Below are 27,556 nucleotides of genomic sequence, written 5' to 3'. Positions count from 1 at the left end.
GGCAATGCAGGTCGTGGCGCGGGGTAAGGGAACGAAATCGAGAATGACGGCTTAGGGATTGCGTCATAGAGGGTGTGAAGAGGGGGTGGGGGGGGTGTGGCATCTTGACGGCTGATTTGCCACAGCGCGGAGAGGGGGGGTGGGCGCGGCGCGGCGCGGCAAATAGCCAGACACGACTAGACTACATGTACTCCGTACCTGTCCGCACTAGTGGCACACAGCCTGGTAATTGATATCCGGTGATATTCATGGCTAATTACGTAAACTCGTATGTGCAATCAAAGTCATGTACAGTGAACTCCGCCTGCCCCTCCCCCGCCCGTCTTCCTCCTCCCATCCCTCCTTTTCATGGTCGCTCCCATGCCTCATGCCTTGCGCCAGCGTCAATTGCCACTCCGAGCTAGATTCAGCCTTCTCCTCAGCCCCATCTGCACCATTTTCCACATCAAGGCTTCCTTGGGATTAGCGGCGGCCCGCATGGAGAGCAGTGGCGACCCCCCCGTTGAGCTTCCTTTGAGGAGGCGCGTGGCGTTGAAGTGTTGCAGGACATGATCGATGAAGGTGTTGTTGCCCAGGACATCGCCCAGAATGTTGACGATTCCCGCGGTGCCGCCGCCCGGGACCCCGGCGCCCGCGGTGCCGCCGTCCATGATGCCAGCGAACACATCACCCACCAGCGAGATGACGGACATGGTTGCTGTCATGTATCTCGTCCGCAGCACTTCGGCAATATAAGAAATCTGGTTGCCATTCTTGACGACCGAGATGCCGGTGACGTTGAGGTTGATCTGGCCCCGGCTGAGAGCTTCAGACTGGCTGTCCAGGACCGCCCTCAGGTTCTTGACCACGGCGGCCAGGTCAAGGTTGCCATCAAAACTCAACGAGTTGTTGCCGGGGTTGAGCAAATTGTTGTAGACGGTAAGGTGACCGATCTGGACTGCGCCGGAAAACATGTTGAAGGTGATGTTGCCAAAGTTGAGCACAACGAGGCTCCAGTTGGGAATGTTGACGGTCCCCTTGATGTTGTTGCCGTCCTTGTCAGGAGGCAGCATAAGCTGGAGCTTTTGGATGCTCAGGCCAGCAAACTTTCTCAAGCCAGGCATCTTGGTGGTTTTGTCGAGGGTAGGCTCTGATCTCAGCGCACCCAAGTAGACGGTTGGAACGCCGCGTAGAGAGATGTCCACCTCTTCCTGGTCAAAGACTTCTCCAAGCCAGTGGACAAACTCGGTGTGGTTCTCGACAGTCAAAAGCTGCCCGGGAATATCGAAATTAGTATCGCCGTTGATTCTCTGGCCGGCAACGTTGAGGGTGACATAGGGCGAGTAGGGCGACGTGTCTCGTCTGAACAGGCTCATGCTGAAGTTTGTCGTTCGCGCCGGCAAGGGCACATGGAGAGTGGTGTCGACGCCCATCTTGACCAGGTCCGACGTGACAACGTCTAAGAGACCTCCGTGGATCGGCAAGGCCTGACTGTTGATGATTGCCTGCACAATGGCAGGAACAATCACCTTGAAGCTGGCGATCAAAACTCGCATCAGCGTCCCTATTCCCCCTCTGCCACCGAATGGATATGGTCGTCCAACGCGATTGTCTCAACTTACAGAATGGGTAAAAGGATGGCGAGAAGGACGATTGTCGCAATCAGATACCACAGCCAGAAGCGATGGCAGTGCCGCCGTACTTTCTCACGTTTGGACAGTGGCGACAGCGCAGCCTTTTCGGCGACATGGTCATCCGACGAGGCACTGCTGCGCGATCCGGCTTGAACATGGTCTGCATCCCCTCTAGCACCACTTGCCGCGGCATCAGTAGGCGCGTGAGGCTCGCGTTGTGACTCGCCTGGTGAGAACGTTGCCGCCATTCTGATTGAATCAACTTGTCGCAAGTGGGAAGCGGAAGCAAGCAGACGGCAAGAGACTGTCGGAAGGAGCAAAGGCCCGTCAACAAGCCAATGTATAAGTTGCGTGCTGACTGGGCCCAGAAAATTGTCGACACGCTGTGATCGCGATCAGACGGCAGCTCAGGTCGGTTTACCTGAAGGGGATAAGAGAGCAGTTCATTTAACTACTGCAAGCCCTTGCCAAGGACATGGGGAGGAGAATCCTGGACCTGGGATGCATGTGTCTGCCACTTGTGTGATTTCTTGTCAGTTGAGCAAGAGAACCCATGGCTTGCATGACCGTTTCTCCGTTCACACCGTTCACAACTAGCTTCCGGTGACGCAGGAAAAGAAACGTCAAAGCTAAGAAAGCGCACAAGCCCTTTTGGGTTTCTCGGCCGACCAGGAGCTAGGAGGCTAGGACCAGGAGTTGGTTTGAATCAGTTGTTGGCCCCCCCCCCCCCCCCTCCTTCTTCCCCTGACAAGATCGAGGTTCCACAGCTTCTCCGCACTAGAAGAAATAGTCCGCAGTGCCTCTTCCTCTAGAGTCCTCACCACCGTCCAGACTTGACTCGATCGGGCAACAGGGTGTGCGATGTGACCGGACGCACACGCCAGATCGGCAGCTTCAGCCCAAACGGGCAATTGCTGCGAGTTTAGCACGAAAAATGAGGTCAAACACCCACGGGCAGGACAGGGCCGTGCGCCAGGTTGAGACGGATAGGCTAAAGGAGACTGGACCCAAATCACGCAGCCAAGTTACATGTACTTGCGTACCAAACCCAGAACACGATGCGATGCGGAGCGCCACCGCGACGAGCAAAGCCGGGGAAAGCTGGGGATGCCCTAACCTGCCATGAGACGAGCCGGCTTGGATTGGCAGCCAGGCGAGGCTCCGAGGCTTCTTCTCGTTCAATCCCTGGGCGACGGTCAGACACTATTGCTCATGTGAGAGAACATGGCCAAGCTTCCATCCATCGCCCATGCTGGCGCCGCCTGCCGGACATGGTTCCTTTTCCTTTCCTGTTTTATTTTTTTTTATTTTCTATTTTTCGTATATGGATTTTTTTTTTTCGGTTTTTGCTTTCGTGCTAGCGCCCCTCTCCTATTAATCCTATTTTTCCTAGTATTCCCACCACCATCGTCGTTATTATTCCCTAGGACCCTTCTCTCCCCCCCCCCCCCCCCCCCCCCCCCCCCTTCTTCTCTGACTCTGCAGCAGCTTGTCTCGCTCCTCTTTAATGTCCATGTTTCCTCAGCAGCGACCCTTCAATCCAGTTCAACTCCCAGCTTGAACTCGCCTGGTGGAAATCAACAAAGAGCCACCGAGCAACAATGCGATTCCCATCGTTTGTCGTTGCGGCTCTTATGCCACTCGGCATCATCGCCGATGGCAGACCGGGTAACTTGACGCCGCAGGAGCTCCATCTTGATGAGCTCCTGGCAAAACATAACCTGGCATTGGTCCCACGATCCGACCTCACCGAAGCACTCGCAGAGCTCAACACGTTGCTCAAGAAAAACCAGGCCCTGCAAGCCAGAGGCGCCTTGTTCCCCCTACTCAACCTCACTCAGCCGTCCGGCGGCTCGGGATCTGGATCGGGCGGTTCTGGTTCTGGCTCCGGTGGCTCTGGGTCCGGCAGCGGTTTACCCTTGGGTCTCGGCGGGCTCGGCGATCTCGGCGGCTTACTTGATCTCGTCCCCATTGCCAAAGATATCGCTGGTTACCTCAAGGCCATCGAGGGTCTCCTGAGCGAGGAATTTCTGCAAGCCGTGCACGATGCAATGGTGTACCTGGCCGCCACCCTCAAGCCCCCTGTTCCTTCGCAAGTCCACCAGCTTCTCGAAAGCGCCCTGCCCCTCGTTCAGCTGCTAGGCAAGCTCAAGCTGGAGAAGCTGGTCGATGAGATTGGCGAAATCGACCTCAGCAGCTTGGTCAAATCCGTTCTCGGCCTCTTGACTCAGAAGAACATTGACAACATTGGCAACCTGCTGACCAACGGAGCCGCCTTGCTCACGCCCAGCTTTGTCAACGAAACGCAGTCTCTCATCGGCGAGGTGTCACCCTTGATTGATCTTGTCAAGGGCATTGATCTCAAGGGTCTTTTGGACCAGCTGCAGCCGCTCTTGACGCCCCAGTCCGTCCACAACATCGTGTCTCTTCTCACAAATGCTGGTACAATTCTCAACAACCAGACCACCACCGACATCACCGAGCTTCTCCATTTCGCCCACAACTTCATCCCGTATCTTTCCGCCCTCAACCCGGATGACATCGCCGTCGCCATCGCTCCGCTGCTCGCAAACTTGCCCTCCATTGTCAACGGTGCCGTGACGCTGCTGAGCAACAACACCGTCTCGGAGATTCAAACCATCCTCAAGGGAGCCAGCCCCCTGATTGAAAGCCTGTCCAAGGCCGATCTCGCCAAGTTGCTTGACCAGCTCGGGCCTATCCTCAAGCAACTGGGCGACATTGACATTGCCGGCCTGCTCAAGTCGGTGCAGCCACTATTGACAGAAGATAGCATCAAAGGCATCGTCGGCCTCCTGGGCAACGCAGAGTCCCTTCTCACCAAGGACTTTGTCACTGACACGCAATCACTTGTTGCCGGTGCTGGGCCGCTGCTCGGTGTGCTCAAGGACGTCGACATCAAGGGGCTCGTCAGCCAAATCGAACCCATCCTCAAGGAAGTCGCGAAGCTTGACCTCGTCGGCCTCTTTGAAGCCCTCAAACCCCTCTTATCAAGCGATAGCATCAAGGGGATTGTTGGTCTGCTTGGCAACGCTGAATCACTGCTGACATCCCAGTTTGTCAACGAGACTCAGTCGTTAATCTCTAGTGCTGGTCCCCTGGTGGGCAGCCTTGGCAAGCTAAACCTTCAGAAACTGCTCGATCAGCTGGGTCCCATTATCGACGAATTGGGCAAGATTGATCTTGCAGGCCTTCTCAAGGCCTTGGAGCCACTCCTGAGCGAGCAAAGTATACAGGGTATAGTCGGCCTCTTAGGCAACGCCGAGCTGCTCCTTAGCAAGACATTTGTCGAACAGACGCAATCCCTCATTGGGAAGGCCGGTCCCCTGATAGATGCTCTCGCCCAACTTGATCTTCAAGACTTGCTGAAGCAACTAGCTCCTCTGCTTAGCGCACTGGGCAAGATTGATCTCCCCGGCCTTGTTGACGCCATCAAGCCGTTGCTTACCAAAGAAAGCGTCGAGGGCATTGTCGGATTGCTAGGTAATGCGGAGCTGCTTCTTAGCAAGTCCTTTGTCGAACAGACGCAGTCCCTCATTGGAAAGGCCGGTCCCCTGATAGATGCTCTCGCCCAACTTGATCTTCAAGACTTGCTGAAACAACTAGCTCCTCTTCTAAGCGCACTGGGCAAGATTGATCTCCCCGGCCTTGTTGACGCCATCAAGCCGTTGCTTACCAAAGAAAGCGTCGAGGGCATTGTCGGATTGCTAGGTAATGCGGAGCTGCTTCTTAGCAAGTCCTTTGTCGAACAGACGCAGTCCCTCATTGGAAAGGCCGGTCCCCTGATAGATGCTCTCGCCCAACTTGATCTTCAAGACTTGCTGAAACAACTAGCTCCTCTTCTAAGCGCACTGGGCAAGATTGATCTCCCCGGCCTTGTCGACGCCATCAAGCCGTTGCTTACTAAGGAAAGCGTTGAGGGCATTGTAGGATTGCTAGGAAACGCCGAGAAGCTCCTCTCTGGCGAGTTTGTCGACGACACCCAGACGCTGATTAAAGGTGCTACGCCATTGATTGCCGAACTGAGCAAGCTTAACCTTCAGGATTTGATCAAACAGCTTGAGCCCCTTCTTAGCACGCTTAGCAAGATCGATCTTGCTGGTCTGCTCAAGGCTCTGCAGCCGTTATTGACAGAAGACAGCATCAAGGGCATTGTCGGGTTGCTAGGTAACGCCGAGAAGCTCCTCTCTGGCGAGTTTGTCGACGAAACCCAGACGCTGATCAAAGGTGCTACGCCATTGATTGCCGAGCTGAGCAAGCTTAACCTTCAGGATTTGATCAAACAGCTTGAGCCCCTTCTTAGCACGCTTAGCAAGATCGATCTTGCCGGTCTGCTCAAGGCTCTGCAGCCATTGTTAACGGAAGACAGCATCAAGGGAATCGTTGGCCTGCTAGGCAACGCGGAGAACCTCCTTACTGGCGAGTTCGTCGATGAGACCAAGTCGCTCATTAAGGGCGCTGGCCCATTGATCGGCGAGCTCGGCAAGCTCGACCTGGACAATCTGATCAAGCAGCTCGGACCACTTCTCAGCGCTCTAGGCAAGATTGACCTTGCCGGCTTGCTCGAAGCCGTGAAGCCCCTCCTTACCAAGGAAAGCGTGGAAGGCATTGTCGGGTTGCTGGGCAACGCCGAAGCTCTCTTGACTGGCAAGTTTGTCAACGAAACCCACACATTGATTGACGGCGCGGTTCCCTTGATTGGCGCCCTTGGCACCCTCGATCTCCCCGGTCTCATCTCCAAGGTCAAGCCGCTGCTCGACGCCCTCGGCCAAGTCGATCTCAAGGGCATCTTTGACGCTCTCGCGCCACTCCTCACACCCGACGCCATCAAGAGCCTCCTCGGTCTCTTGACCAACGCCGAAGATCTGCTCACCCCCAAGTTTGTCAACGAAACCCAGACGATTGTCGATGGAGCCGCGCCTCTCATCTCGGAGCTGGACGGGGCCGACATTGGTGGCCTTCTCAAGCAAGCCAAGCCGCTTCTCAGCTCGCTCAGCAAGATTGATCTCGCCGGTCTTGTTGACGCCGTCAGACCAATTCTCAACGCTTTAAAGAAGATTGACATTGAGGGCATCGTCAACACCGTCACCCCGCTCATCACGCCCAATAGCATCAAGGGTGTCTTTGGGCTGCTTGGACACGCCGAACAGCTTCTTACCGAGACATTTGTATCCCAGACCAGCGAGCTCATTGGCGATGCTACTCCTGTAAGTGCCCTTTGTGACGATGATAATCTCTTCAACCAACCAGTACTGACTTTTTTTTTCAAACAGCTCGTGGCTACGATATCGGATTTCGTCAAGGCAATCTTCCAAGCGTTAATGGGGCAATAAGGAGTTTCGTTGAAGCAAGGGGAGACCTGGGGGGGGGAGAGGTAGTTGCATTCGTGCGGTTCTTACATGATTACGCAGATACATGAATGAACATAATGAGGACTGGGAGTTAATACGCGCTGATGGACGGAGCTGCTTGATGAAGCAATGTGTATATATATATACCTGCATAAATGCCAACATGTTTTCGCGAGATGTTGCGCCATTGCCTGCCACGGTTTCGGTTGAACTAGACAATGGGCATGTGATGTTTCCATACCGCAAGCGATGTGCTGCGACGTCCACAACCTCTTGACTTGGGAATAACTCTTGGTCCAATGGTCAGGTCAGGTCAGGTCAGGTCGGCCAGGGCTGTAGTAGTAGCCGCTGTTGCATCCATTCTAATTGCCAAGATGAACTTGGTAGGTAGTCTGTCCAGGCGTGGGTCCTAGGACCTAGGTTACAGGTCTGGTGGTATCTAACCAGGTAGCTGAAGTGCCAATTGCACTAAAATGTGACGCCGGCCCTTTTATTGGGCTTCATATACTCGATGCGATATAAAGGATGTATAGGAGGAGGTCAACTATCTGGCACTTTGGGAACCACCAGACGGGAAGGGATTTGATAGGTCGTGGTGGGCCCCCCAAGTCCCGCTTAGCCGGTGGGGTGGGGCCAACTTTTCTTTTCCTCTTCCAGCGTGCATTTACGAATCGTCGTTTTCTGTTGGAATTTTTCAACCTCGATCAACGCGACAGAATCCCGGCGGGCAGGCCCTCCGTCATCAAGCATGGCCGCGGCAGACGTGTCCCACGACGGGTTCACCTTGCTCCCCATTCGAATGCCTCCGCTGCCCTCCTTTCCTCACAGCATCGTCCACGAAGTTCGCATTCGCCGAAACACGCCCAAGGTTCCCACCCCAGACGACTCTCGCAGCCTGTTCCTCAAAAACATTCCGACCGACAGCACCGAGGCGCATTTCCGCTCCGTGTTCGCCGACCTGGTGGGTGCGGGGCGTTTCGAGACCATCGTCTTCGACGACGAGCCCGCAGCCGCGTTGCCCGCAGATCCCGCTCGGGCGACAAAGATGCAAGGCTTGGCCAGGAAGCGGAAGCTGATGGACGTGGAGGCCGAGGAGGAGAGAGCGCGGGACGAGCTGGCGGCGCAGCTGCCGCCGATATGGACGCGCAGCCTGCGCCGGAGCGGCGGGACGGCGGTCGTCTTGCTCGCAGACGACAGGAGCGTCCAGCTCGTACTCAAAGCCGCTGAAAAGGCTCGGAAAAGCAGCAGGTACCCGGTGTGGGGTGAGGGCCTGGCGGACGAGGTTCCGCAGCTGGGCTCGCGATGGATCTCGTCGCATCTGCAGCTTTGCCGGGTCGATCAGGCGGCTGCGCAAAGCGCCGTCCACGCCTTTTTCAACGCCTTCAACCGCCGGGAGAAGGAGGCCGTCGAGCTCGCCAAGAGGCTGCGCAACGAGCCCGACGAGGATGGCTTCGTGACAGTCACCCGCGGAGGGAGAGCAGCGCCGGCTAGTCGGAACGAAGCCGAGGAGGCCAAGCAGAGAATGGTTGATAGGGCGGCCAAGAAGAAGACTGAGCTGAGGAACTTTTACCGCTTCCAGCTCCGCGAGGAGCGCAAGAGGGAGCAGGCCGCTCTGCTGCGGCGCTTCGAGGAGGATAAGCGAAAAGTGGACGGGATGCGGGAAAAGCGCGGCAAGTTTAAGCCTGAGACGTAGGCACCCTCGGGTGGGAGAGGCTCATACCAGTCGAACGTTGTCGCGCGTAAGTTGTCCTTTGCCTCACATTCATGCTTGTGCTCTTTACTCCTTCACATGATGACGCCGCGGGGCCATCAAAGCGCCACTGTGATTTGATTAGAAAAGGAATTTTTTTTTTTTCTTTTCTTTTCGCTTCTGTTAGCTGGCCATGCCGAGAAACAACCGCGTTACACTAAATCTTCTCAAAAATTCTGTCTGAGGAAGGCCTTTTTTTTTTCTTTTTCTTGATTCATCCGTCGCTGTCACTCGCCAAGCGCTGCCCGAAGCCGACTGCTAACCGACTTGGGGGTATACAGACCGAGGCGCACAGGGGCGCAAGGAGAGGCCCATCACCATGCTTGCTTCCTGCTTTGGCGTGACAGGGCGTCTCGCCATATGCAGTGCGCTAACAAGAAGCGGCGCGACCAGGACCTTGCTTTGGCGCGGGGAAACGAAACGAAAAATCTTGCCCCCCTGAGAAGCAGGCATACTCGAGTGCCGTTTGAGGGAGACTCGGGCTGTCGCGCACCACGCTCACTCGGAGGGCCTGAACGTATTTGCCGTTCTGGGACGCACCGAGGCCCATGGAAGCGTTCTTTTGCGTTTGCCCCGACAATGCTGCCGGCCCTGCGTGCTGGACAGTTGAGTCTAGACGGGGGCTGTTGCCGCCATATGCGGTGGAGGCGTGATGCGGTTCGTTGTTGGTAGAGCAACGCCCGCGGTTTTAGGTGGCGACCAGTAGTAGTTTGAACGAGCTGCTGGCGGCCGGCACGAGGGATCTGGTTCCGAAGCGAGCTTCTGAGTTGTTGGTTAGAGAGACGTGAGACACTTCCTCTTGATGTAACAGTAGCGCAATATTTTTTTTTTTTTTTTTTTGCCGTGGGAGGCGATACAGGGTACTTGCTTCTTTGGGTGACTGTTATGCTGGGAGGTTTCGAATACGAATATCCGCTGATGGATATGAGCGCCTGTACGAGGCCGTACGAGGCCTTACGAGGCTGTACGACGGTCCTGGCGTTCTCGTCGGTCTTGACTTCATGACCCGATGATATCTGGCTGTGTCCTGTGTCTGTCACGTGTCTGTCGATGACATTGTCCTTGTCATCGTCAGCAGGGGCAAGAGCAGTTCAGTGCTTGTATTCATTCGCTGCTGCCCTCCTTGCAAAGAGGCAGGCGAGCATCCCCTTGTAAATCCCATTCAAGGACGTACATACCGAGACATGGCCAGTTACCGATCCATCGTATGCTTCCCGAGTCTACGAATTCACGCATTTACGAATCTCATCAAGTAGCCAGCCAGCCTTGGCCCGAGTACCATGCAGCAGCGCAGGACCTGGACCGGACCAGACTTGCACGTACGGATTTAGTCTGTGCGCGTGTTTCATTAGTCAGCAGCCACATGATGCTCGATGCCCACGATTCGTTTGTTTACTTACTTTGGCCGACATGCACGCACTCACTCAAGCCCTCGACGCACCCAACCCGCAACACTCGGTAGGCGCACGAGACGCACGCGCCCACGGTAGCCGCCATGATCGACGCCGACAGTTTGCGTACAGCATCCGCCTACATCAACAACCAGCTGCTCTCCCGAGGCCTGCTGCGAGACGGCGACTCCATCGATTTCGCCGCCGCGAGACTGGGCGACCATGACCAGGACAGCGCGGCCGTCGCAGGACGCATCATCGGGATACTAAATGACCTGATACTCCGCCGAGACGTACACCTTCCCTGCCAGCCCATGCCATGCTCCCCTTGTGGCCCTGGACGCTGACTGACCTTGACGCGGCTGTGCAGCGCGATGCCGAGCAGCGGGAGTCTCTCTCAACCGCCATGCGAGCGCTGCGGGCGGAAAATCTCAAACTCGCCAGCGACGTGGCCCGGCTGGCCGACAAGCACGCGGAAACGCAGCGCAAAGCCGACATCGCGGCCGCCTCCGAGACGACGCTCAGGACGCAGCTCAAGTCGGCCGAGGCGAACGCCAAAGCCCTGAAGGACGAAGTGGCGCGCATGAAGTCGCTCGTAGCGCAGTGCCGCGCGTCGTGCGCCACGGAAATCCGCCGCAGAGACCGCCAGATGGACACGCTGAAGAAGCAGCTAGGGGAAGCCGGGCGATCCCGAGGTTCCAGGGGCAACCCGGCCATCACGACAATCACCGTTGCCGGCGAGGTTGGCCGACGCGGGGACAACACGACGACGAGCGCCGGGGTTTCCGGCGGTGGCGTGGAACTTGATGGCGAGACCAACGCAAGCCTGGCCAATCTGGCTCGGCATGTCGCCGAGGAGAACGAGGTGTTGCTCGCCATGCTGCAACGTGCCATGGCGGAGCTGCGAGACATGAGCGGCTGGCAGGGAGACGATGACAGGGCAACCACCAACCCGGTGCGCAGAAACCCTACGTGCCAAGACGTGGCTGCGGAGCTGGACCCCATCATGGACCACGTGAGGTTAGTCCTCACGAACCCGTCCTTTGTGCCCATCGAGGAAGTCGTCATGCGGGAGGAGGAGATCAACCGGCTCAGGTGCGGCTGGGTGAAGATGGAGGCGCGATGGAAGGACGCCGTCCATCTCATGGACAGCTGGCGGAAGAGAATGGCGGCCGGCGGGAAGCCCGTGTGCGACGAGGAGCTCCAGGCGGGCTTGCGTCTGAGCCCTGTCCGCGCGCGGGCTGCCGAGGGAACGCGAGGGGCGGGGGACGTTGGCCTCTCCGCGGTCAAGGAGGAATGCGAGGAACAGGCCGACGAGCTGCTGCGCTCGCCTTGTCCGGCCAACGGAGAGCATGGCGACGGGCCGCCAGACGGGAGCGAAAGCGAAAGCGAAGGCGACATGACAGACTACGAGGACGTTGCGGCAGCGGACCGCCCGCTTTCGATACCTGGTGGTGGTGGTGGCGGTGGCGGCGGCGGCGAGGATGGACAAGAAGCAGCGAAAGCGCCAGGTGGGCAAGATGCCGAGGCTTGGCACCTCCAGCACGCGCCCCTGCTAGACGCAGCACCGCGGCCGAGCCCTCTCGAAGACGCAAGCTCGGCTGGCAACAGAGGGGTCTCGCACGACGACGAGACAAGGTCGCAGCGCGGCAGAGTCGTCAGCACCAAGGGCGGCACAGCTGGCGGCGACTCCGGGGCGAAGTCGGGGTCCATGAGATGCCTGCCTGTCCGTCCGAGGGCTGCGGCGTCGCAGTCGAGGCTTTCGAGCAGAGCACCACGGGATGCCGGCCTGCAACTGCCCGGGCGGGATGCCGAGGTCTCTGCACCGGACGGCGAAGGCGGGCCAACAGGGCAGGAAACGCAGACAACAGGACCGGCAAGAACAGCAGCAGCAGCAGCAACAAAGACAGCAACAACAGCAACAACAGCAGCCGCAGCAGCAACAACGTCACCAACAACAGCTACAGCAACAGCAACAGCTACAGCAACAACGAGTCAGTGCAGCATGAACGACGCGACAGCCGCAGGCGCTGCTCAAACAAGCGTCTCCCCAGCCACCCGCACCATTGCCGCCAAACTGGCCGCATCGGAAAAGGACGCAGACGCCGCCCGCGTGCGAGCCAAGCTCAAGGCGGCCCGCACCTCCACCCGGGGTGTCTCGCGGCCTCCGATGGCGCTCTCCACGGCCAGCGAGCCCGCGTTCCGACCGGGGGCGCAATCGCCGCCGGCGGACGGGGCAGCCGACGCAAAGCAGCCTGGCGACGGTGCCGGCAGGCCCGCAGGGAAGAGGAAGCGAGACCGCCAGCTGGGCAAGACGGCATCGAGGCGCCGCAGCACGCTTAGCCCGCGGGAGCTGGAGACGCTTATATCGGGCAGAGCAGAGGGCGCTGCGGCAGGACGCGGGGGGGGTGCGATGTAGCCGGCACACGGATGGGGGGGGGACTGGGGCTGCGCGGAGCGGAGCGGAGGTAAAGGGTCAGGATCCCGGCAGGGTGACTGCTCGTTGGTGGCAGCAGCGCGAGCATCCCTGTTGAAAGCGGCTTGCGAAAGGCGGCTGAATTGGCTGGTTGTCCCGGGATGGACACCCACTCGGAATCTAGAGTCGACGGACACCCAGTGCCGCCTGAATCGCCCGAAGCGAGCGTTGCGTTGCAGCCGTGCAACAGGGTTGAAGGCACTCGAGCAGATCTAGGCGGTTAAGTTTGAACAAGCGACTCGCAGGGCCAGGGTTAGCCCGTCAAGCCCGCCCCATCATCTGCTGGTCGCGGATCCGCAGCGACAAGCGTCGAGCCGTCGGCGTCGGCGTCGGCGTCGGAAGCGGCATTATCGTTGCCCCCCCCACCCCCTGGCTGGTGGACATGGCGCGCACGATCGATCCTCGAGCGAATTAGAGCGAATTAAAGCGGCGAGGGTCCAAGGATTCGCAGCAACGGCGAAGGTTCCGCTTGCCTGCGCATTGTCATGTTTGTTTATGCAAGCTGCCAGCCGTGCCTCTGCCGCACTGCAGGCATCCCCGGCGTGCCACGCCCGGCACGGGGCTATAAGAATGGGCCGGGCAGCTCGTCGCCGTCTCGTCTTGCCTGGCCAGAGCAACCGCCCCCTCGCGAGTGACTGGACCCAAGCCAACCAAGCCAACCACCATGCGCCGGGGACTCCTCGTCGTCGTCGTCGTCGCCGCCGCCGCCGCCGCCGCCTCCCTCCACCAGCCTCGGCCTCCGGTTCCGCCCGACCAGAACCGCCCGCTCGGCGCCGCCCACGCCTCCGACCCCCCGGACAATCACAAGCACCACCGGTTTCTCAACCACCAGACCAAGAGTCAGCCCCCCCCCTCCTCCTTCTCCAGGAAGAGAACAAGAACAAGAAAAGAGGACAACGAGGGAAAAAAAAAAAAAAAAAAGACTAACCCCCTTAGAATACGCCCTCAATGGAACGGCCATCCCCGACGTCGACTTCGACATTGGCGAGGCCTACGCCGGCCTCATGTCCATCTCCAAGGACCCCGACGGCCCGGACAAGTTCTTCTTCTGGTTCCAGCCGTCGACGAATCCCGCTGCCGACCGGGAGATTCTCATCTGGCTCAACGGCGGGCCCGGCTGCTCGTCTCTCGAAGGACTGCTGCAGGAAAACGGCCCGTTTGCGTGGCAGTACGGCACCTTCAGGCCCGTCGCCAACCCGTGGGCGTGGCACCGCCTCACCCACGTCCTCTGGGTTGAGCAGCCCCTCGGCACCGGCTTCTCGACCGGCAACGTGACGGCCCGGGGCGAGGAGGACCTGGCTCGCCAGTTCATGGGCTTCTTTGCCAACTTTGTCGACGCCTTTGGCCTGCACGGCTACAAGGTGTACATTACCGGCGAGTCGTACGCGTGCGTTCAACCCCCTCCCCCCCCCCCCCCCCCCCACCCCCCTTTTGTTTTCCCTTTCCGATCCCCATCGCTGGCCAGAGTATTCCTTGCCCCCAGAACCTGACGCTCGGTGCGTGCTCTCTGCTCCCCCAAAAAAACAAGAGGCATGTACTGCCCCTACATCGCGGACGCCATGCTCGCCGCCAAAGACGCCACGTACTTCAACGTCAAGGGCATGCTGCTCTACGACCCCGCCATCATCGACGCCCGCGTCACCGAAATGACCGTCGCCCCCTTCGTCGAGCACAACCGCAACCTGTTCCCGCTCAACGACTCCTTCGTGGCCTACATGCGCGACGCCGACCGCCGGTGCGGCTACGCCGCCGCCCGCGACACGTACCTCGCCTTCCCGCCCGCAGGCCCCCTGCCCGCCACCCTGCCCGGCCTCGACCCCGCGACCGGCCTGCCCCTCCCCGGCTGCGGCGACTACGAGCTCTGGTCCGACGTCCGGGACGCAGCCACCCAGGCCAACCCCTGCTTCGACGTCTACCAGGTCGCCACCACGTGCCCCCTGCTGTGGGACGTGCTCGGCTTCCCCGGCACCTTCGGCTACCTGCCCAAGGGCGCCTCCGTCTACTTCAACCGCCCGGACGTCAAGAAGGCCATCCACGCCCCCGTCGCCAAGGACTGGGCCACCTGCGCCCCGGCGCCCGTCTTCGTCAACTCCTCCGACCAGGCCGACTGGTCCAGCCTCGGCCCGCTGCCCCGCGTCATCGACCGCACCGGCAACGTCGTCATCGCCCACGGCGCCCTCGACTTCTTCTTCCTGACCAACGGCACCCTCCTGGCCATCCAGAACATGACGTTTGGCGGCCGCCGCGGCTTCCAGACGCCGCCCACCGAGCCCTTCTACGTGCCCTACCACCGCGCCGGCCCGCCGGGCTCCCTCGCCGGAGCCGGCGTCTTGGGCACCACCCACTCCGAGCGCGGGCTGACCTACGTGGCCGTCGCCCTGGCCGGGCACATGGTCCCGCAGTACGCGCCGTCCGCCGCCTTTCGCCACGTCGAGTACCTGCTCGGCCGGGTGGGCTCCCTCAGCAGCAAGGCGCCCTTTACCACCGATCCTGGAATCCCGCAGCCGGACGGGCCTCTGGGCAAAGGGACCGGGCCCCCCGTGGCATTGATTCGGCGGGGGTGGGGGGTGGAATCAAGCTCTGTTGCTGAAGCTGAAGCGCACGGGGGAAAAGGAGGCATATGAATGGGGTCCTTCTTGTCGCTTAGCTTTTGTCTCCGTGTCTCCGTAAGTGCCTCCGTAAGTTGTCGTGGCGGCTTAGGTTATCCCACAATGCGCGGCACCACAAGGAACGAGTATATCAAGAACGAAAAAAAACAAAAACAGTAGCCAATGATTGGAGAGGAGCCGAGAGCCGAAAGAAACCCCCCTCCCCTCCCCAAAAACCCCAAGGACTTTTCTTTCATGACCTTTGCTCTCAAGGTCATGTCTCCCCAGCTGTCCAGTCGGTTGTAGGTTGCAGGTTGTAGAGTTGAGAGGGCTTGCCATTATCAACCCAGCCATGCACGTCTTTGCCCACTCTTCAGGAAAGAGTTACCGCCAGTGACTTTGGTCAAAACGCTTCAAAGTTTTGACCGAATTGTCGAGCAATTGTCGAGCAGCTGCTGTGTTATTTCAAAGTCATGTTGATTTATGTTGTTTTATTTTCTTGTTCCCCGCCACATGCTGCCATCATCTCAGTCTGCGTCATCCTTCCTTCCCCCCTCTCCCGACCTTTGCCGCTGCGTCCAGCGCGTCTTGCAGCGTGTCCAGCAAATCCTCGACCCGCTCCAGGCCCGCGGATATGCGCACGCTGTCCTCGAAAATGCCATATGCCCTCAGAGCTTCCGCCTCCTGCGGGTCCTTGCCAAACATGAACATGTTGTAGGCGAACATGATGGTGACGTGTCCCCCGATATGGGGCGACGGGTAGAACCCGCAGCGGTCGTAGAACGCCCGGGCCGCCTCGACGCCGGCCAAGTTGACCGTCAAGAGGCATCCGTACCCCGGGTGGGGCAGCTCCGGGGTGCGGCGCCTCATGAAAGCATCGTAGTTGGCTTTGCTGGGCAGCAGGCTGGGGTACTGGACGCCGACAATGGGCGAGCCTGGCTGCTCCGTCATGTTCCGGTGCAGCAGCTCCGCCATGGCTTGCGCGTTGGCGTTGAGGCGGGCTGCTCGGTCGAAAAAGTCGCGCGAGTTGGACAGCAAGACTTTGGCGTCGGCGGCGGACAGCTGGTTGTGGTGGCCCTCTGCGAAGCGCTTCTGCAGCTCTTGGTAGTGCGGCGACAGAGGGTTGAGCACAATCGAGCCGCCGAGCGCGTCGGATCTCCCGTTGAAGGATTTGGTGAGTGATGTTAGCAGCATGTCCGACTGGGCAAGGACGTCGACATTGCTGAAGGCGCCGATGGTATCATCGACAATGAGGACAAAACTGAATCTCTCCGACTGCGAGTTCAAGCAACCCAGTTTCGAGTTAGTCCTACCGACCTTGCCTTGAAAGGGAACAACATGCCGTCCGCCGTCACTTACCATCCTCTTCAAGCGCGGCAAGTCGGGAGACTCCAGCGTCGGATTGCTCGGAAACTCGACAATGACAAAGGTCGCTCCACGGCCCTCGGCTTCTTCCTTTTCCAGCCACGTTTCCAGCATCTCGAGGCCCTCGCTGTCGACGCTGCCGAAATGCTTCCACCCGCCGGGGCTTTCTTCACGCAGCAGCTCGTGTGTGTTGTGGAATACCATGCCCAGCTCAACGTTGGTCCTGTTTGGCCGGTAGTCCTGCAGAATGATTTTCGCTGTAAACACGGCCGCCATGCCGGACGGATACAGGAACACGTCTTTGCTCTGGCTCTTGACCTTTTCCGGGTCAATGGCTCCGTGGTGGACGAGGTCGTTGATACGCTGCCTCAGCGGCTCATGGTCAGGGCCTTCCGGAGCCCAGGTTGGCCGAGGCGGCGCATTTTCGTCGTCAAAGGAAACTTCCACCATGGTATCGACCCGATCCAGCAAGTACTCTGCCTGGCGGATAGACAGGCCCAGGCCCGGCGTGCCCCAGCTGAGCATAAGAGCCCTCGAGTGCTGGGGATCGTACAGCACGCAGTACAGCCGGTGACCAGCAACGTCAACCACCTTCAAGGTAAGCCTGTCGGGCGAGATGGCGTGCTCCCTGCGCAGCTCGTGAGCAACATGGCTCTTGGTGTACCTCCACATGACGGGGTCCAGGTACATCATGCAGGCTTTCTCTTCCAGGCCGACTTTTTTGGCAATCTCCGCCGAGAGCTACAGCATCGCATCAGTCAATAATCAGGCGTGATGCGCGTTGAGAGGCTCCTGATAGCGGGGGGAAGGGGGGGGGGAGGGAAACGGCAGTGTTTCCAGCGCGAGGCAGCCCGGATCCAAGGGGGCGTGATTGCACCCACCGTGCGGACAAATTGAGTCGGCGACAGTCGCGGGTAGATGTGGACGACTCGGGCCAACGGTGACGTGTCGCCTTGCCGGATGCTCTTGAGAAGATCCCAGCCAGGAAGATTGGTGACGATGCTATACGGTGTCTGAGGCGGGGGCGCATGGCCAAAGTCGGACTGCGTCCTGAGAATGACCATGGTGATTGCTTGGCTGCTTGCTTTGCGAGCGAGGGATTGACCCAAGCGGGCGGGTGGTTCGTGAGCTGGCGAGATAATGCCGCGATTTGAGCAGCAGAGGAGCTTTTTCCAAAAAAAAAAAAAAAAAAAAAAAAAAAAAAAAAAAAAAAAAAAAAAAAAAGAAGTTGCGCGTCGGGGGGAATCGCAAAGGCCGATGGAATGGTGACAAGTTATAACTCTGGCGAGGCCAGGGCTTGTCAGCTGGTGGGCGGCTGACTGAAATGGGTCCGGTCAACGTGAGTGGGTGGGTGACAGCCACTGGCTGCTGGTCAGCCAGCTTACATGTAGCAGCATCCTTTACCGAGTAGTCCGTAACGTGTATTTCCGACATGTCACCAACCTCAAGTGTGAGGCTGGGAGTCTGGACTCTGGACTCTGGACTCTGGACCGGTCCCGGCCCCGGCCCCGGCCCCGGTCACGGTCCCGGTCACCAGCAGTAATGATCAAAGCTCATGTCTTGATTCTCCGCCCCGAGCGGAAAAGCCCGTCTCGGCTCCCGTCTCCGCCAACGCCGACAAACCCCCCAAACCTGCATCTGCACTTCCGCTTCTTCATCCAAATCTTGCATGCATGCACCCGCCATTCTAAAGGCACAAGCCTGCGGCAACTTTCTACAGAGACAAGATTGACGTCATGACAGCTCGGAGCTTGGACGCACAATCCTTCGGCATCGACGGGCATCTCCACGCCACAAACCGATCCGGCCGTGCCAAGATGCATCCGTCTTCCTCCACTTCCCTTCTGCGAGCCCAGTCAAAGTACACGTCTTCGTAGTCTTGCCTCCATCCGATCGAGTAGCAGCTGATGTCTACCCCGAGACCGCCAGAAACCGTCTGGGCAGCCTCTTTCCAGCCTTGGCCCCCAGGCCCAGTGAGCAAGCAAAAGCGTCCATGGCCAGCCAAGTCAATCGTGGACAGCCTCGGTCCTGGAACTCTGGAATTCAGCCATGCGTGTGGCAGCCGACTACCCGGCTTTGTCGTGACATGATAGTGGTCTGTTGAATTTTTCGCCTCAGGCTTCTCCCCCGCTTCATCCTCTCGATAAACGCAAGAAGATGAGTAAAACTGGTTCATTTCCACCCCCAATCCGTGGAACTCGCTTGCCGTCTGTTCAATCGCGCGCTGAAACTCTGCCCTTCGAAGCCGTCCTTTTGGGCCAGCATCATCAAACTCTGCGAGTATTTCACGCCGTTTCGTCATGTCGGGTTCCAGCAATCCGACCGTCTCCATCCAAGATGAATGATCCCTGAGACCTTGGTTGGCCCTCCGAACGACGTCAACTCCCGCCGGTTGACGTTCTATGCTAAAGGTGTCCAGGAGGCCGGGCCCGGCTTTTCCGGACATGACATGGGATATTTTCCATGCAAGGTTGAACGCATCTTGAATACAGGTATTTGATCCCAGTCCGTTAAAGGGCGGATGACGATGAACGGCATCGCCCAGACAGAAGCTGCCGCCCATCAGTCAATCTCGGTTCACAAAGGGATATAAAGAGGATACCGCAGAGAGAAGTAAAAGACAAAGAATGAACCAAAAAAAAAAAAAAAAGGGGGGGGGGGGGGGGTGGGGGGGCGGGTAGGAAGAAGGAAACAAAAGAGGTGCAGCCGTCTGCCACGTTTTGCTGCTGTTGATTTCTCGCGACAAACAATAAACGTACGAAATCAGAAAACCACGTCGAAACACTCGTCAAGAATACTCACACGTTACCGACGGAATAGTACTCTGCCACCGTTTCATTGATCCACCACTTGCTCACATTCAATATCTCCGGCTCGACCGATTCATCGCCAATCATCTGTTTTACATGAGCGACGTACTCCTCTTCGGTGGCTTCCATGTCGTCAGCAGTCATGTCAGCACCTGGGTGAGGCATGAGAATAGCCATCCATTCTGTCCATGGCTTGACCATGCGAAAAAGGCCAGCCCACCCCCATGGCGGGCACCCTTTTTGCGGTTGCACAACCCAATGCAAATTCCCTTTTCGGTCCTTGATAAGATGAGACATATCTGCCCTTATCAAGATATTCAGAGCTAAGCCTTTGGTCGGCTTCTTGATGAGCGGAATCCCTACTTCTCTCACCACTTGGCTTCTTGCTCCGTCGCAGCCGAATGCGTAACGCGACTGTATGAGGTATTTCTGCCCAGTCAGACTGTCTCGAACCTCGGAAATGACCTCACCGGAGTCATTTTGGCTGATTTTTAATAGCGTGGTGCTGAACCGAACTGCCCAGCCATCGTGAGTGGCTCGCCTTATAAGAATAGGCTCGAGATCCGTCTGGGGGAGGTCTATGTGTCCTTCACAGGGACTGGCTGTTTCGTAGTCACCCTACTTTCGGGTCAGTCGAGGAGATTACATCTGACATCTTCGATCATTTCTCCATAAAGTCATATCAAAATATGAAAATCGTGCCTTGCGGAAGGGGTCATGACCCCAGGAATAGGCCCTAGCGAGCTCCTCGCCCGCCATTGACATGCACCATCTGGTGTGCTGCATATTATCTCCGTGAGCCGCCACTGTGGTGCATTCGCGATCCAGGCCTATGTCACGGAGGCATTCTGAGTCTGGTCAGCAACCGGCCTTGTTTCGCCGTCGACTGATTCAACTCGCCTAAAGCTGCCATGTTGGTGATGTGTGCCCTTGGGGTCTCGGCCGTGCCCGGCGCAGCGGATATTATGATTCCGGTCCGACCTGAAACTCTATTAAGGGACTGCCGTCTTCACCAGCCATGACCTAACAAAGACATACCATGAGATCCCAAGAAGCAAGCGAGCGATGCGCCGGCTGGTCCGGCGCCAACAATGAGTAATTCGGTCCTCACCACTGTAGCGGCCATAGTTGCACTTGTCTCGGAGAGATTTCATAAATTCGCTCCTTTTTCTGAGCTCCTGTCTAACTATGTACTATGTATTAGAATCCTTTACATATTTTAGGTTATAGCGCCGCCATGACTTCTCCGCCTTTAACCGGAAAAGGAACGGTGATCCCTGTTTCGCCAGGCTATCCCGGTCCATCGACTCCATCCCGACGGCGAAGATTGTAGGAACGGTCAAGTTCTGCGAAGTGCGAGTGGGAAGACGACTTGTACATTGAGCGAATAACCTCAGCCAAGATATTTGGTCCGATTCCGATCATTTTCTTGGCCCTTGCGCGAATGCAGACTTGGCTCTACGGAGGCATAGCCATTATCACGGCATTCAGATGATTAGTATGCCGATGAATGAATGGATTGAAACGGAATAAACCATTCAGATTAGTGATGGCAAGTATATTTGACCTTCTCTGAACTGACATGCAAGGATGGTCTTGCCAGGCTCTGTAGGGAGTAAAGTCCTGCCAGTCACCCTCGCTGCGTAGCTCATCAATCTTCATAGAGCATTCCATGACCATATCGTATGTTTCATGTTGCATACCGGCCGATATCGTCGACAGGCTGAACAGGCAATGTTGACGACTGGCATTGCAGGTGAAGAAACTTGCGACCTTGTAGGGCGTGAATTTGGCGGCTCTTGTGTCCAAGGCCATGTCTGGCAAGTTGCGGTTCCAGAGGAACGAGTTTCATCTTCAAGATCATACACGAGAAAAACATTTAACCTCTTAGCGTCGAGTGAGCATCCTGATGTTTGGTCTCGAGAGTCGAGAAGTTCATTGCAAATCAGAATAAACCTGTTGTTTGATACGTGCATGTGTCTGGTTGAACCTGACTCCAGCACATCGCTCACTCATCCACTATTGGCGCGGGTACAGTGGGCCTTGGGCACTAGCACTGGCGTCCCTTTCCAGGCCCAAATTAGTGGACTAATCCGTGGTCGTACTTTCCTAGAATAATCAGCCGCCTTCCAAGAACAGACAAGACCCGACGACAAGAACAGAATCAATCATGACACGGAAAAGAGCATCTACAGCACAGTGTCAGCCGACTCGTCAATTTTTTTTTTGTTTTACATTTGTGCTGTTAGTCTGTCTGAATTTAGGCTCCCAATAAATACCCTTGTCACGCGTCGATGAACCTAACCTGCAAGGCTCAAGCCCAGCTCATAGTGCAGCAGCACGAGATGAATGGACGTCACGCGCATTGAATGAATGCATGTGCACTACATGTGTGATAATAGCATGCTCCCCATTTCCAGCACGCCTGCTCGCCACGCCTATAGCAACATAACACTCGTCTTGCACTCCGTACTTTAGGCTCATCTTTAGGCTCATCGTCTATTTAGCAGCCGTTGCGCTCAGTCACTACCAAAGCTGGCAACGCAGGACTTTTTATCCGTTGCCATCGGCGATTTCACGACAGCTAGGAATGCCTTCAACGATGAGCCATACATAAACACCGAAGCCCCAGCCATCAACGCGCATAAACACCTGCCGGATGCCTATGTACTATTTCAGTTGACTTGCCGGCGTCTGCCAAGGTTTTGACCGCCTGTCCTCCCTCACCGTCAGTGCTCAAGTACCTTACATAGGTAGGAGGTAGCTATCATGGCACGATGGCTCCTTCTCTTCCTCAACCAGAAAGCGCCAATCAATATCGTTCCGAGGCTTTGCCTCAGAGGATAGCTCTCTTCTGCTCCCCTTGCCATACTTCTTCTGCTTTCTCGTTCAAGAACTATTTTCTGGCATCGTTATCCCATCGCAGCGAAACAACCGAGCTGCTTCATCGGCACGTCACAGGATCGGTCGACATATACCAACATGACTGCCCCTGCCATGCGCCGAAACTCTCTTCAATGGCATGAATCCACCTACTTATCCCCCAGTATAGCTTACGAGCTACTCAAGTCTCAGCGCCGTCTGAAATCTGTCGAGGCACCATGCGAACCCTCCTCTCCCAAGCTCTGCACTTTTGATGGAGCGTCGGACCAGCCTCCCGATGAGCCACCTGCTAGGATAAACACGACCGTGCCCACTTACACCGTCAAGCCCAACTTTGCGCCCGGGCAATATATATGGACACCCGAAGGTCCGGACACTCCCCATGGTGCTAAAGGCAGGGAGAGCATTGCAGGTTGTCGCATCGGTGTCCCTGATGGTGGTGGTCGAGCATGGCTTGTGGTGACTGGGGGATTCATCAACTTTTTCATTGCATTTGGTACGTCACATTGCCAAGTCGCGGGGCGGAAGCCTCGCTGTTGACGAGGGAAAATTGTAGGCCTCATGAACTCGTTTGGAACCTTTCAGGCCATGTACGAATCGAATCCGACGCCCTGGGAAAATGCCAGACCGACCGACATTAGCTGGATCGGAAGTGCTCAGGTCTGCCCCCAAAGTAGCCATGGCACACTATCGCAGTATCTCACTAATTCCTGACCCGCAGCATTTCATCTTCTTTGTTGGCGGCTTAGTGACTGGCCCCATCTTCGACAAATGGGGAGCCCGGCCACCGCTCTTTCTCGGCACCCTTTTTTGCCTGGTATCATTCCTGGGCACCAGTTGGTCGACGAGATACTGGCAGTTCCTCCTCAACCAGGGAGTTTTTCTTGGCATTGCCGATGCTTTGATGTACGTCAGTCAATATAAATCCATCCCTGCCTAGGAACCACAACGAATGGTGACGCTAAACGGTGTGTGAGGAACGTACAGCTTCTACCCCACGACAAGCGCAATATCCGAGTGGTTCAATGAGAAAAGGGCATTGGCGTTGGGAACAGCCGTATCAGGCTCTTCGATTGGTGGAATGGTGTGGCCACTCCTCCTCAGCAACCTATACGGCGTGGTACAGCCGAAACACCTCCATCAAATTGTAGCAGTAATCACGACGCCTTTGCTGCTTCTGGGGTGCTGCTTTGTGCGAGAAAGAAAAGGAGTGGCGGCGCACGATGCTGCTGGAAATCAAGCCGAGCAGTCGCAAAGAAGCATGCGAAGTGCTATACTGGACTTGCGCTTCATCCTCTTGAGCTGCTCTCTGCTTGTCCTATACGCCGGTATTTTCATACCATTCAGCTTCATTCCCAAGTACGCCCTCGACAATGGAATCTCGATGGATTTTGCGAACTATCTCCTCACAATCACATACGGCGGCTCATTTATAGGGAGAATTGGTTCTGGTTGGCTTGCAGATCGATTCGGAAGGTAAGCGGCCACCACCACCTTTGTCAAGGAAAACATCTCGGGTGGCTAAAGGATGCGCAGATTCAACGTCCTGTCTCTCATAGCATCTCTGGGGAGCATTGTGACGTTTTTCTTGATCTGGATGACGACTGTGCCGGCCATGATTGTCTTTGCCGTTCTGTATGGCATCTTGTCTGGTGGGCTAGTCCCATTAGGTTCTGCCTGCGTTGCCCAAACGACTGCGGACATGGGACATATTGGCTGGCGGATCGGCGTCATGATGGCCATCTGTGCAGTTGGTGCCATAGGAGGACCTCCCCTTGGTTTCGCCCTAAAGGCCGCCACATCAAGCTGGATCCCTGTGCACGCATTTGCGGCATTGGTGGCTTTGCTGGGGGCTCTGTCCATATTCGCGGCAAAGCTTCTCTGGCAGCCCGGTCGTTTGGGCAAGTTTTGAGCAGGGGGGCCGCGGGCAGCGAATGCAATATGACGACCTAGGCGGCTTTCACGACTTGCCATGACCAAGCAACAAAAGTCATTGGGGGGCTTTTGCAACCACTCATATCAATAACAAGTAGTTTTTTTTTTCTTGTTTTTTTTCTTGTTATTGCTTTTATTGGTGTTTTGTTTTGTTTTACTTTGTTTTGTTGTTGTTGTTGTTCTTGTTTTGTTTCTTTTTGGTTCATTTTTTCCTTGTCCCGGATTCGCTATTGTCAATGCCTTGTTGCTGTACTGACGCATGCTTACATCGACGAGGTCCTGCTCGCATGGTTAGAGCTCACGAATAAAGGGCGAGGATGAGGCAATGAGTCTGAGCAGATGAACCAATAATCAATGCATTGAGTGTTACCGCCAGGTTTCTACTCTATCACACCTGCAACCAAGCCAACTCACCAGCCTTGCACAAGCTGGATGCCATTCCTTCCACTAATTAAACGCCGTATCCCGACTTGATATCCGTAATTCCGCACCAAAAGCGTTTTCTTTTTTTTTTTTCTTTTTTTTTTGTTCGTTTTTAAATTTAGAAAAGGAAAAGAAGAGAAAGCGAGCAGCAGGATCAATGACAATGACAACATGGTCGGCGGACGCCACCGACAACTGTCCACTTCGCATCGTCCAGGCATTCCATGACTACAGGGTTGATGAAGAGGTGGCGCTGGAGTGCTTCGCGGAACAAGATCTTCATCACCCGAGCACGGGACAGGAGCGACCAGGTGCTGACGAGGGTGCTGTAAATTCCGATGCGTAGATGGCACCTGTAGCCGTACTCTGGCTCGCCTTCCTCGTTGCGATAGGATATAGTTGCTCGGCCGTCAGCAATATGGTCCGGGAAGAGGAGCGCGGTTGAGTAGAAAGGTCCAACGCCCCGTTCGAGAGAGGTAGCTACGCTGGCGAGGCTCTCGCGCATCTTTCGGCGTTGCTTCCTGGGCACCGACTTGCTGCTGCTGGCTTTGATAAGCTCCCTCATCCGTCCAGCAAGTCTTTGGGGGTCGCATTGCAGTTGAAAAGGCTCGCCCATCTCCGCCTCGTAGTTTCGTGCCGACTCAAAGATGAGCGCAATGGCTTGCGCCGCGTTGCACTGCACATCGACAACGGAGCTGTCGAGTTGCTCGACAAAGGCATTCATGGCGGCATCGGCAGAGGCTGAAAAGTCTCGGACATGGCTGGCCACAAAGGTCCAGCCGACAATGGCGGCAGCCACGACCGCCTCGTTGTCGTGCAATTCGACGCTGTCACCGTCGGTCTGCACGATATCAACAAGGTACTGCATGACTTCCAGCGCAGCTTCTTCCAATCCGCCGGCGTAAAGAACCGTCAAGCAAAGGACGTAGATGGCAAGCACCCTGATTTCGTCATTGTCGTCATCTATCAGAATCTGTTTCAAAGCCCGCTCGCTGGTTTCGAAGATCTCCAGGTCTCCGGTGGTACCAACAGTCAGATAGTAGGCCTGGAGACTCAGGAGCCTCTCCCGAGCGGTTGCACCCCGATCAGCTCCCCTGAGAAAAAACTGCGCCAGCTCAAGCGCAGAAGAAGTCAACCAGCGCTCGCGAGTTTCCGCTTCGAATCTGGTGCGAAGCACTTTATTATAGCCCCCGAGTATTTTCTCGCGAACTTCACTATTGTTGTGTTTCTTGTCTCGCATTGTATCGATCAGAGCTTTGACGTCGATGACGGTGCTGGGGCCCATAAAATGAATGGCTAATGCGGTCCCTCCCAAACCATCACCGTACATGGTGTCTTCAAATTGCACGGGCTCGTCATCAAATTCGTTATCGCTCGCATCGGAAGCGGCGCGGCTGTGAGCAGCAGAGTGTATTGGTGACGTATGCGATGACGGCAGTGGGGAGCTTTGAGGGGTAATGTTCCCCGAAGCACGGCCAGACTTGATGGCCTTTCTGGAAGTGGTTTTCCCAGCGCCCTTGAGGGCTTTGACTCGAGCGTGGCTCATCGCGATGGGGGCGCAATGAAGAAATCCGCAGACTTGCAGCGAGTTGGGGCGGTGTTGTTTGGAGGTTGGGCTGCGAGTTGGTGGGAGTAGAAAGCCGGATGAGCGTTGGGGTGTGTGTCAACAGAGTGCACGTCGTAGCAATGAAGGGCCCTGTATAAGCGGCAGTAGCAAAGGGTGTTCTGGGACTCCTTGGTCGTAGTTTAGAAGATTGCTGTTGTCAAGACGGCGGTTGCGAGGAGTAAAGGGTGTTGTGAGTGTTGTGAGGGCAGTTGGTGTGAGCGGATCTTATAGGTTCTGCGACGAGAAGCTCCATGGAGGGGAACAAGGTTTCGAAGGGAGCAAGGTTCGGAAGTATAAAGGATGCCAGGAGCAAGAGCAGGTTGGGGGTCAGGATCCAAGGGCGGCGGTTCCGGAGTAAGCTGGGGGTTAAGTAATACTGACGGCAAGAGAAAGGAAATGGAAAGGCGGTAAATGAGCTGGAGGTGCACGTTGGCAGGTCCCGGTAACGAAAGCAAGACTCGCAGGTACCGAAGTTGGTCGTGTCTGATTACGACGTGTGTACGTACCCGTTTTAATGTTGAGAGTTGTGCCGGCTATGGGCACCCAAGGCAAGTACACACCACTACGGATTACATCGGGTTCCTGCCTGAAAAGCCGTGAGTTTACCTGGGGTAGGCATGTACCCACTACCAGCTGACAACCAACATTGACAGCTGCCAGACAAGAACCTCGATAACAGGTAGGCTAGTATGGCTGCTCGTCAGCAATAACTGCATGTGGTTTACAGACTTTTTTACGACCTGCTAGTAGGTAGGCATTTCATCCCTGCCAGCCCAAAGCAGCGACCCACGGGGTAACCTGGGACGGCCGGCTTCTTTTTGCGGGGGAGACAGCTAAGAAATGTCTGGGCCAACAAATGGCTGGGTCGCTGAAGCCTACCCGACGTCATAGCTATCGGCCACTTTACGCGGTCAGTGCAGCTTTTATCGGGTGAAATCGCGTGCCTCTGCAGACACAGCCCCACACCGCCCCATACAGCCCCTCGACTTCTGACGTAGAGAATAACGAGGCGGCAGGCTCTTAACAACAGGATAATCCGATCCCACGTTTTTACTGATTTCCGGCGGAGGCCGTGCTGTAGTGGCTGCTCCCGGCGGAACTAAACTGGAAACTGCGCAGCCCCTGCGAGAGTGTCGCCGCGCCGTGTCGTCTGCTGAGTGCGGGGCAGATGGTGCGATATATTGACCCTTGCTGGGCTATCGAAGATCACCGGACACAGCCTTGTTGTGGAGACCTGCTCTGAGGTGGACCTGCCGCGAAAATGGGAGTCTCCGGCAGGGTCATCACCTTTATGCTAAACGTAACCATTTGCAGCTGGCAAGCAAACATGCCACTACGTGAGAAATG

The 27,556-nt window shown here is 56.6% G+C and overlaps 10 protein-coding genes across 10 annotated transcripts; 5 read left to right on the top strand and 5 right to left on the bottom strand.

Moving 5' to 3' along the window:
- Positions 1–383: 383 nt before the first annotated feature.
- UV8b_04669 (uncharacterized protein) lies at positions 384–1,861 on the bottom strand (the record flags this gene model as incomplete). Its single annotated transcript, XM_043142167.1, has 2 exons — positions 384–1,515; positions 1,602–1,861. 2 exons carry the CDS (start codon positions 1,859–1,861, stop codon positions 384–386), a joined length of 1,392 nt encoding a protein of 463 aa, XP_042998101.1.
- A 1,353-nt stretch (positions 1,862–3,214) lies between these two features.
- On the top strand, positions 3,215–6,964 carry UV8b_04668 (uncharacterized protein; the record flags this gene model as incomplete). Its single annotated transcript, XM_043142166.1, has 2 exons — positions 3,215–6,838; positions 6,905–6,964. The coding sequence occupies 2 exons, from the start codon at positions 3,215–3,217 to the stop codon at positions 6,962–6,964; spliced, it is 3,684 nt and encodes a 1,227-aa protein (XP_042998100.1).
- Positions 6,965–7,730: 766 nt separating this feature from the next.
- UV8b_04667 (uncharacterized protein) lies at positions 7,731–8,675 on the top strand (the record flags this gene model as incomplete). The annotated part of the gene is made up of 1 exon (XM_043142165.1): positions 7,731–8,675. One exon carries the CDS (start codon positions 7,731–7,733, stop codon positions 8,673–8,675), a length of 945 nt encoding a protein of 314 aa, XP_042998099.1.
- A 745-nt stretch (positions 8,676–9,420) lies between these two features.
- UV8b_04666 (uncharacterized protein) lies at positions 9,421–10,144 on the bottom strand (the record flags this gene model as incomplete). The annotated part of the gene is made up of 5 exons (XM_043142164.1): positions 9,421–9,494; positions 9,601–9,793; positions 9,911–9,952; positions 10,056–10,064; positions 10,133–10,144. The coding sequence occupies 5 exons, from the start codon at positions 10,142–10,144 to the stop codon at positions 9,421–9,423; spliced, it is 330 nt and encodes a 109-aa protein (XP_042998098.1).
- Positions 10,145–10,227: 83 nt separating this feature from the next.
- UV8b_04665 (uncharacterized protein) lies at positions 10,228–12,542 on the top strand (the record flags this gene model as incomplete). The annotated part of the gene is made up of 2 exons (XM_043142163.1): positions 10,228–10,416; positions 10,494–12,542. 2 exons carry the CDS (start codon positions 10,228–10,230, stop codon positions 12,540–12,542), a joined length of 2,238 nt encoding a protein of 745 aa, XP_042998097.1.
- A 721-nt stretch (positions 12,543–13,263) lies between these two features.
- Positions 13,264–15,223, top strand: UV8b_04664 (uncharacterized protein; the record flags this gene model as incomplete). Its single annotated transcript, XM_043142162.1, has 3 exons — positions 13,264–13,438; positions 13,536–13,986; positions 14,128–15,223. 3 exons carry the CDS (start codon positions 13,264–13,266, stop codon positions 15,221–15,223), a joined length of 1,722 nt encoding a protein of 573 aa, XP_042998096.1.
- Positions 15,224–15,724: 501 nt separating this feature from the next.
- Positions 15,725–17,616, bottom strand: UV8b_04663 (uncharacterized protein; the record flags this gene model as incomplete). Its single annotated transcript, XM_043142161.1, has 3 exons — positions 15,725–16,462; positions 16,547–17,293; positions 17,434–17,616. The coding sequence occupies 3 exons, from the start codon at positions 17,614–17,616 to the stop codon at positions 15,725–15,727; spliced, it is 1,668 nt and encodes a 555-aa protein (XP_042998095.1).
- Positions 17,617–18,266: 650 nt separating this feature from the next.
- Positions 18,267–20,488, bottom strand: UV8b_04662 (uncharacterized protein; the record flags this gene model as incomplete). Its single annotated transcript, XM_043142160.1, has 5 exons — positions 18,267–19,104; positions 19,355–19,980; positions 20,065–20,210; positions 20,263–20,343; positions 20,401–20,488. The coding sequence occupies 5 exons, from the start codon at positions 20,486–20,488 to the stop codon at positions 18,267–18,269; spliced, it is 1,779 nt and encodes a 592-aa protein (XP_042998094.1).
- Positions 20,489–22,344: 1,856 nt separating this feature from the next.
- On the top strand, positions 22,345–24,157 carry UV8b_04661 (uncharacterized protein; the record flags this gene model as incomplete). Its single annotated transcript, XM_043142159.1, has 5 exons — positions 22,345–22,741; positions 22,802–22,905; positions 22,967–23,151; positions 23,233–23,721; positions 23,782–24,157. The coding sequence occupies 5 exons, from the start codon at positions 22,345–22,347 to the stop codon at positions 24,155–24,157; spliced, it is 1,551 nt and encodes a 516-aa protein (XP_042998093.1).
- Positions 24,158–24,757: 600 nt separating this feature from the next.
- UV8b_04660 (uncharacterized protein) lies at positions 24,758–26,149 on the bottom strand (the record flags this gene model as incomplete). Its single annotated transcript, XM_043142158.1, has 1 exon — positions 24,758–26,149. The coding sequence occupies one exon, from the start codon at positions 26,147–26,149 to the stop codon at positions 24,758–24,760; it is 1,392 nt and encodes a 463-aa protein (XP_042998092.1).
- Positions 26,150–27,556: the final 1,407 nt, after the last annotated feature.

The sequence above is a fragment of the Ustilaginoidea virens genome, chromosome 4, assembly GCF_000687475.1.
Source record: "Ustilaginoidea virens chromosome 4, complete sequence".
Classification (NCBI taxonomy): Eukaryota; Fungi; Ascomycota; class Sordariomycetes; order Hypocreales; family Clavicipitaceae; genus Ustilaginoidea; species Ustilaginoidea virens.
This window is presented reverse-complemented; position numbering and strand designations above follow the sequence as displayed.